The 9,352-nt window shown below is 35.9% G+C and overlaps 1 protein-coding gene across 1 annotated transcript in view; it reads left to right on the plus strand.

Moving 5' to 3' along the window:
* The window catches only part of LOC107562219 (carbonic anhydrase 7-like), a 16,266-nt gene extending 7,878 nt beyond the window's left edge, over positions 1-8,388 (plus strand). Inside the window, exons 3-7 of the mRNA XM_016246825.1 lie at positions 3,714-3,832; positions 3,959-4,054; positions 5,128-5,190; positions 5,864-6,019; positions 7,354-8,388. Of these exons, the coding sequence (XP_016102311.1) occupies positions 3,714-3,832; positions 3,959-4,054; positions 5,128-5,190; positions 5,864-6,019; positions 7,354-7,476 (557 nt within the window). The 3' untranslated portion in view covers positions 7,477-8,388. The remainder of the gene's footprint in view (positions 1-3,713; positions 3,833-3,958; positions 4,055-5,127; positions 5,191-5,863; positions 6,020-7,353) is intronic.
* The last annotated feature ends 964 nt before the right edge of the window (positions 8,389-9,352 follow it).

Below are 9,352 nucleotides of genomic sequence, written 5' to 3' on the forward strand. Positions count from 1 at the left end.
TGTGTCCTCATATGTCACAAACACACACACACACAATCTAATGTAATGTAGATAACTACATTAGATACAGTAAATTACAATACAGTAAGTTACATGTCTGTATCCTTAAAATTAACTTGGAAAAAGATTTACATTCATTAATGTCTAGCTGGTTAATATTGTTTTTCTAGGTCCATCAGAATGGTACAAAGACTATCCCATTGCCGAGGGTAACCGCCAATCACCTATTGATATAGTCCCTGCAGAAGCTGTATTTGATGCCAGACTGTCTCCTATCTCGCTGTCTTACAACAACTGTACCTCTGTCAGCATATCAAACAATGGCCATTCTGTGGTAGTGGAGTTCATTGACTCAGATGAGAGATCAGGTTGGTATTGGTGACAACATTATTACTACTTTAAAATGTTACTGTCATGGTTGGTTGATTGGTCTCCTGATGTTTGGAGAACACAACTTTGAGCTGGCAACTTTTAGTTCTTTTTTTTCATATTCGAGTTTTTACACACAACAAGTTTCTGCATCTTACTCTCAGCTCTCATGTTGTGCGCCAACACTGTGAGATTATTTGAATGTATAAAATAGTTTTTGGTAATTGAAGCTGAATTTAGATAAATATAAATATTAGATTAAAAACGTAATAATTAGATAAAAAAAGGCCTTAAATGAAAACTAAGGTTTAAGTTGAAGGACTAAAATGACTAAAAACTTTAAATGACTGCTAAAATGAAAACTGAAACTGATCCACAGCAAACAAAGAAAGAACTGAAAAATTCAGCTTTATCTGCACAAATGGCCCTGTCAGTTCAGTTCTCATCTCACCTCACCACTTGAGCTCTGGAATGTAATGAAATTGAGGCCTTAAATGAAAACTAAGGTTTAAGTTGAAGGACTAAAATGACTAAAAACTTTAAATGACTGCTAAAATGAAAACTGAAACTGATCCACAGCAAACAAAGAAAGAACTGAAAAATTCAGCTTTATCTGCACAAATGGCCCTGTCAGTTCAGTTCTCATCTCACCTCACCACTTGAGCTCTGGAATGTAATGAAATTGCTCACATAAAAAATAATAACTCTTTTCATTCTGCAGTCGTTAAAAGGAAAGATAATTTGTGGTTTCTCAGCCCTCTTAAAGGGGATCTATTATGCCCCTTTTTACAAGATGTAATATAAGTATCAGGTGTCCCCAGAATGTGTCTGGGAAGTTTCAGCTCAAAATACCCACAGATAATGTATTATTCCAAGCTGTAAATGCCATTTTTGAGTTGAAGCAAAAACTTGCTGTTTTTGTGCATGTATCTTCAATGAGCTAATGCAAATGAGCAGCTTTTCCCCGCCCCCTTTCCAGAACAGCGCTGTGCCTTTACAGCGAGTGCCTCGGCCAGGCAACAACAATCAAAACATCTATTTGGTTTTGATTATCAAAGATCTATCGCTGTCACTCTCATTTGACATTGCAGTTCTTCATCATCATGAAAGTTTATTATTTGCATGTGTTTTAAAACCATATCAGTTTAAACTTCTGATATATGGTTTTCTGAGCACACACACCAGAAGCACGCTCACAGAAAGCTGGCTGTCAGAGGGCACGTCGCGTGAGTGCTAAACTAAGTTCACCTTTACATCTTATTCTGCTTACACTCTCAAATACACACAAGGTTATGTCAAAAACACAAAGTTCGCATAAGCACAGTCGGTTATGTCTGTGAACATAAACAGCTGGGAAAGAAATCGCATGTGTATATTAGATGTGTGTATTCAAGTGACAGCAGTATAATATACAGTACCTACTGCTGCTGTTAATATGATATGATATACCAAAAGAAAAAAATAGAAAATCACTCACTGCTCTTGACTGAATAACTTTAGTTGCTTCAATAAGAACACGTTTCTTGAATGCTGCTGTTAAATGCTCTGGCGAGGAGATAAACATGGTGGACCGTGTACAGCTCACTCAGGGCGGGATCTAAGCTAATAGGGCACAGATCTGTTGCCAGTTGTGAGTGGGGCCTGTTCCAGTGTGACGTCACTTTTGGAGTACATTCCTGAATGGCTCATTTCGAGACACTGTTTCTGATTTATGGATAAAAATAACAAACAGTGGATGGATTACTACCACAGTAGGGTGGTTGTAGGGATGGGTACCGAAACCCGATATTTAATCGGTCCCGGGGCTAAATTATGAAAGACCGGAGTATCGATAAGCTCTGATGTTAACGGTTCCGCTATCGGTACTGGAGAAATTAAGAAAACACACATGCATACAGCTTCTGGGGAATGTCCAAACAATCAAATACACACAAAAATGTCAAAATGGCCGGCTTGGAGAGTATTTACTTTAACACAGTTTATGTCTTAAGTGGAGGAGAACAGTTGGGAGAAAATCCAATGTGTGTCAATATATTGTCTTAAAGTGACAGACTGGCGCTTGGGCCATCAAAATGTAAAGAGAAAATCACTCTGAATAACGTTATAGCTTTAATAAGCATTAATCTATAAATACATACACTGAAAACTATGCAGTGTTCATTTACATTTGATTACTTTTAGATTTATTTTGTAGGCTATTACATACCTGTACAGTAATATTAGTAGAACTTCATGGAAGAATTAAAACACTGTTTATTTCATATAATTTGTATATTTGTTTGATTATATTTGTCAGTTTGTTTTACTTTGTTTCTTTGTTCATGTTCTTACTGTATCTTATCTTATGTATAAAACACTAAAAATGCCTGCACACTGGTGCATTTACAAATTGATGTTTTATATTCATTTAATTAAATATTTATTTTACATTTCAGAATATAAATCAATGTTAATTCAGCTCTTAATTTGTCATATATACTGATATATAGTATATATATATATATATATATACTGTATATAAAACAAAAAGTACCGATAAGAATACCGTTAAAGTACCAAATCGATAAGCAGTATTGGTAAGAGTAGTAATACCGTTAAAACCTTAACGATACCCATCCCTAGGTGGTTGTGTACAAACACTGTGGACACATTATTATGTTCAAAAACAATATGTAAGTGAATTTTGTGTAACAGGTCCACTGTAAAGGTTTGGGAAGCAGACGGATGCTTAAGTTGTCATTGTGAAATTGTTGAGTTTTTAAAGTTTCCCTTATAAAACATCCCTGTCTGTGAGAAAGAGATCTAGGCAATAAGCAAGAAAATGAGAGGTGTATATACAGTAAAGAGAGGCTGGAGACAGACTCGTGGCTCCAGTCGGAAGACAGATTTTTTTTTTTTACTTTCTGCTCTGACTCAGTGAACTGAACTATAGTGGTTAGACATATTAGGTATGCAAAACACCAAGCACCTATTTCAGAGACTCTTTTTCTTCACTCTTCATTGCACTTTGAGTGATTCTTTAAAAAAAAAGGCGATATTCACTTTACTGTACATGCAAGTCAGGGGGCATTCACACAGAACGTGTTTTTGCATTCCTTTGCACATGTTTTTCCATTGTTTTTTCTGTGTAAACATGCTAGGCAGATGTGTTTTACTGTTGCATTCGTGTCTCGAATCTTTTGCAGTTTCTCACGCATGACGCAGCATTCTAAAACATGGCACTCAAGTTAAAAGAAGCTTGTGTCTCTACACCTTGCACTTGTTTTTCATTCCTGCTCTTTTTTTTTTAATGCAAAACACATTCGATGTGAATGGCCCCTTAAACTGCTCTTTCCTTTTGGCAGTGATCCGGGGAGGTCCTCTGGAAAACATGTACAGGCTTAAACAGTTTCACTTCCACTGGGGATGCAAGGGTTGCAGTGGCTCTGAGCATACGGTTGGTGGGAAAACCTACGCTTCTGAGGTGAGGGGGCAGAACAGGGACTTTCTGTCTGCTCTGTGTAGCCTATATACTGTATATTATATTTGTTTACACAGACTTCGTTATCACAGTCTTTTGGCCTGAACTCTGTCTCTCGTCTCTCTCCAGCTTCATCTGGTTCATTGGAATGCCATAAAGTACAAGTCCTTTGGTGAGGCAGCAGCAGCACCTGATGGCCTGGCTGTCCTTGGCATCTTTCTGGAAGTTAGTCTTAGTGGGAATCAGCACTCCCAAAAATGAACCAAACACAAAAATGAAAATTTGCTGAAAATGTACTCACCCTCAGGCCATCCAAGATGTGCATTGTTTCTTCATCATAACAGATTAGGAGAAATTTAGCATTACATCACTTGCTTACCAATGGATACTCTGAAGTGAATGGGTGCCGTCAGAATGACAGCTGATAAAAACATCAAAATAATCCACAAGTAATCCACATGACTCCAGTCCAATTAATGTTTTGTGAAGCAAAAAATATGTATTTTAGAAGAAACATATTGTGGATTATTTTGATGTTTTACCATTGCTGAGCTAGTAATGTAATGCTACATTTCTCACAATCTGTACAGATGAACACACAAACTCATCTTGGATGGCCTGATTATGTGTACATTTTCAGCATTTTTAAATTATTTTTTGGCAAACTATTCCTATTAAGACAAATAGCAAAATACAGGTGCATCTCAATAAATTAGAATGTCATGGAAAAGTTAATTTATTTCAGTAATTCAATTTACTTTTAATTGTGATGATTTTGGCTCACCTTTAACAAAAACCCACCAATTCACTTGTAGCCTAGTGAAGCAAACTGAGAGACCATTTTGAAGGCTCAGGAAACCTTTGCAGGTGTTTTGAGTTGATTAGCTGATTGGCATGTCAACATCTTCTAATTTGTTGAGATAGTGAATTGGTGGGTTTTTGTTAAATCATCACAATTAAAAGAACCAAAGACTTAAACTACTTCAGTCTGTGTGCATTGAATTTATTTAATACATAAGTTTCACAATTTAAGTTAAATTACTGAAATAAATGAACTTTTCCACAACATTCTAATTTATTGAGATGCACCTGTAATGTAGCATTAGTTCAAGAGCACGTGGTTTTGTATTAGAATCAGTCACATTATTCAATTTGGGATAAGAATAAATAAATAAATAAACAGATCCATAAAATAACACTTTTTAATATTACAAAAATCAAGTACAGAAAGATATAAATATTTACAGTAAAATGCATATTATACCTATTCTAATAATGTTTTTTATTTTTTGTTTCAGATAGGTGATGAGCACAGTGCTCTTCATCAGATAACAGATTCCTTGTATATGGTTAAATTCAAGGTATGTGTATTTATGTAGTTTAATTTATGAAAAATTGGGAGGATACAAATGTATTTATACTATTTTTGAGAGAAGTCTTCATGTAGCTTGCCAAATGGATATGGCACTTTAGTCCCTTTTGCATCTGAATGAATTTGGAAACACCCAGATGCCTCTTTGCATGTGATTTCATTTGGAAATATTCATCTTGAAATATGTTAATCAGGTTCTAAGGATTCAAATGAGCACCTCTAAGTTTTTTTTGTTTTTTGGTCAAAGTGTCTATGACACTATACCACAGATTAGTGGTTTTGTATTTAGAATATTTGACTTTCCTGAATTATCTGGTTATTCACCTGAATTAACCTTATCTATGCATTTCTAAATGAATCAAATAATTTAATTGTATTCATTTTCTTCAATTATACTTACGTGTTTGACATTTTAGTTGAATTTATGCAAAGACCCTAACCAAATATCCGGTAGTGTAGAAAACTGAATGTAATATATTGAGAATTGGCCACTGAAAAAAACATAGGCCTATTAGTCAACCACTAATCAAAATATTGTGGCATGTGTCTTCTTCAGTATATTGTGGATACAGCCCAGTTCAGAGCATCTTTATTTCCCAAAGCTCTGTATTACAGTCCAATAATTTTATGCTAGTTTTTATTATTATTTTTATCTCTTGTAGGGAAGTGTTGCTGATTTTAAGGGCTTTAACCCAAAGTGCCTCTTGCCGAACAGTCTGGAGTACTGGACATACCCAGGCTCTCTCACAACTCCTCCACTGTATGAGAGTGTTACATGGATTGTGCTGAAAGAACCTATGTATGTGTCAGATAAGCAGGTGGGTTGCTTTTGTGATTGAGGTTTTCTTTAACTTTATTAGCCTTATTTATAAACTGTATTGCTAGTGTTTGCCATGACCATCATCTGGTCTATTGACAGATGTCGGTTTATGAAAATGAATGGTTGTGGAGGGAGATGGATGTGGGAAGCATTGGTAAATCATTGGTAGTGATGTAAATTAGGGATAATCCACAGTATCCCAGAATGCTGGGGGTGACAGTGAATCTGGTCAGAAATGATTTCATCTGCTGACATGATTGCATGTCTGATTTCTGTAACTGATTTTGCATTAGTAAATGATTATATATTGTGTGTGTGTTTGTGTGTGTGTATATATACTGTATATATGTGTATGTCTAGGTGTTTAAAAGTGTCTGATTGAGTGAGCAAAGAATCCTTGTGTGAAATAATCCTTTTGTAATGAAAGGGGTTCAACTCAGAGTTTACGTTTCATTCAGAAAAAAAATTTGCACATCTTGCCAACATTAAACAGAGCTGAAATCCTACAGTGGATTCAACACATTATAGAGGTAATTTTAGCCCCAGATTTGTGCAATATACACTACAGAAATTATTTACCAGGTTTTAATCAGCAAAGATGCATTAAACTGACAGGTGACAGCAAATACATTTATAATGTAACAAAAAAAAAAAAATATATATATCACAGTTTCCACAAAAATATTAAGCACTACAAACATCATGTGACACTGAAGACAGAAGTAATGGCTACTGAAAAATCAGCTTTGCCATCACAGGAGTAAACTACATTTGAAAAATAAATTAAATAATAATAAAAATGTTTATATAAAAATATTTATTTAATTTTTTACTGTATTTTTGATAAATGCAGCTTTGGTGAGCATAAGAGACTTTTTTTTTTTTTTAAGTTTTAAAAATTCTTACTGACGCCAAACTTTTGAATGGTATATCCTTTGCTTTGAAGTGTTATATTACTAGATTTGCATTTCAGATACATACGTCTATGTCCATCTGAAAGACTGCTGTGGATTTGGTCTCTGCCTCTTGTCTAGTCCCTCAGACTTTGTATTGGGAAATTGAATTAATGTAAGCATGAGCAGTTTGGCATGTTGGCGGCATGGTTGTGACAGTGGCCTAGTGTGTCTGGCATGAGGCCACAAGACTTTGATCTTGTACAGCTTATTAAAATGATTGATGAGCTATTAGTAGAAAAAGCTCAGGAGATTCACAGCATGGAGAATCAAGCCTATTACATAAGACTTGGTACCAAAGTTGATTTCTTCTGCAGTGCAGCTTGTCACTTTGCCAGGTTCTGTCTTACATGCTGTTTTTCATGCTTTTTGGACTTAGATGGGAAAGTTCCGGATGCTGATGTTTAATGGAGAGGAAGAAGAGGACCGAAATCGCATGGAGAACAACTACCGTCCACCACAGCCACTGAAAGACAGGACAGTTCTGGCCTCTTTTAAGTAGCCTGGTTGCTTATTGGTGACCTGAACTGCCAAGACCACCAATTATGATCAACTATATTTCTAGAATCACCTCAGAGATTGAAGCATGAATAATAAGGGTGTGGGGTTTGTTCAATCATGTCACTCTCTGTCTGTTGCTTAAAGGTTTTGGCCAATGACCTCAAACACAGTTTGACTTTGACATTGAGCTCTTTGAATCCGAGGCTCTACATTTTTAGATCCCTTCTCATCCACCTTGATCAGGCTTGTGCAAACAGATCCTTGTTGCAGGTGGCTGAGATATTTGTTCTTTCAAAGGGTCCAAGCTGATGGGGTCTGATAAGCTGGCTGCCGTCTGCTTTCTCACTGCTATAGGAAAGGGTCAGTAATCCAGGATCCTGAAATTTAACCTGTTAGTCGCTACCAGAGGCTCTTGCTAACTTTTGATATAGGGCATGTGTGGTGTTATTTAAGCTTTTCATAGTAAGGCTCATGGTGCTTCCAGGAACATAGTCCTGGTGGTGGCAGGGTGGCACTCCATTAACAGTGAAAGTTGCATGAATGCTTGGAAATGCCTCAGTAATGTAAGTAGATAGCATTTCTGTTTACCTGATTGTTGTGACTCCAAGTCTTTACATAATCTTTATCAACACGGCTGCAGTCACTGTAGTTAATGTTCCTGTGCTGTCAGTGTAGCCTTATAAATGCTTTTACTGTAATAGTAGGGTGATGCGTGGAGGTTAAAATGACTGATGGATTACACTGCATACTTTAAAAAAAGTTTATATTATTGATGTAATTCCTAATGGAATCTCTGGCATGGCTGTATGAGCGTTACGGAAGATCTCTAACAGGTCAGTGCCATATTAAGTCTCGACTCCTGGACAACATCCAGCTGAAATGGCAGGGATTTTCTTTTGGGTGTATTTGGTGGCTGGCATGGTTTCATATATATTTTATATTGTATTTAGTTTTTATGTTAAATATGTACAAAATAAAATTATTTGAATAATCCATGTGTCTTTGTTACTGACATTATTTGTCTCTATATTTGTGCATTAAAAGCTACTTCTAGATGCAGTTATTTGGATGCAGTCAGATAAAGTTACAATTCTTTCTAGACTGTTCTTTCGCCACTAGAGCTTTTAGTCCTGCTGCTTGCTTCAAAAATCAAATAAATGGAAAAGAGGTAGCAAGGAGTGGCTTGAGACATTCTGCATGTTGCATTCTATTTTTGTATTCATCTAGCCTACATAATACTTCACCTTGCATATAGCACACAGTAAGATCCCAAGTGTTTCATGACCTCTGTAATAAATATATAAATAACTGACAGCACAATAACATTATTCTCACTTAATATTCATTAGTTTCTTTTAATCAGACAGTTGTCTCGTATTGGGGATTCATTTTAAAAAGGGGGTTCTAAACCTCTCTGGCGCCCTCATAAGGTGATAAATGGATCAACAATAACTTCCATTTAGTTTGTAGATGAGCTCGGTTATACTCAACATTAACCAGTCTAATAAGTGACAATCTCTGGGTTAAAATAGCTGGGTGAATTTGAATTTCCATCCTATAGCCATATGCAACAATTTCTGCAGCACCAACACATTAAATTAAACCACATACAAAGTTGCATGGTACTGCAAATGTAAACAAATCTTTAATGGCAGGTTGTTGTCTTTTTATTTTCACGTTGGCTAGTACTCTGAAAACTAACCATTTCAACATCATGTATTCATCATTAGCCTACCATGTGATTTATGGACCATCTGTGCCAATAATATTACAAACTTAAACCTTGTAGCTGTGGCACTGCAGATGAAATGCACCAAACAGTAAATGCAATGAAGCTTCGGTATAGTAAATGTCTTCTATTTAAATATTTAATGTGT

Source organism: Sinocyclocheilus grahami, unplaced genomic scaffold (assembly GCF_001515645.1).
Source record: "Sinocyclocheilus grahami isolate Dianchi unplaced genomic scaffold, SAMN03320097.WGS_v1.1 scaffold812.1, whole genome shotgun sequence".
NCBI lineage: Eukaryota > Metazoa > Chordata > Actinopteri > Cypriniformes > Cyprinidae > Sinocyclocheilus > Sinocyclocheilus grahami.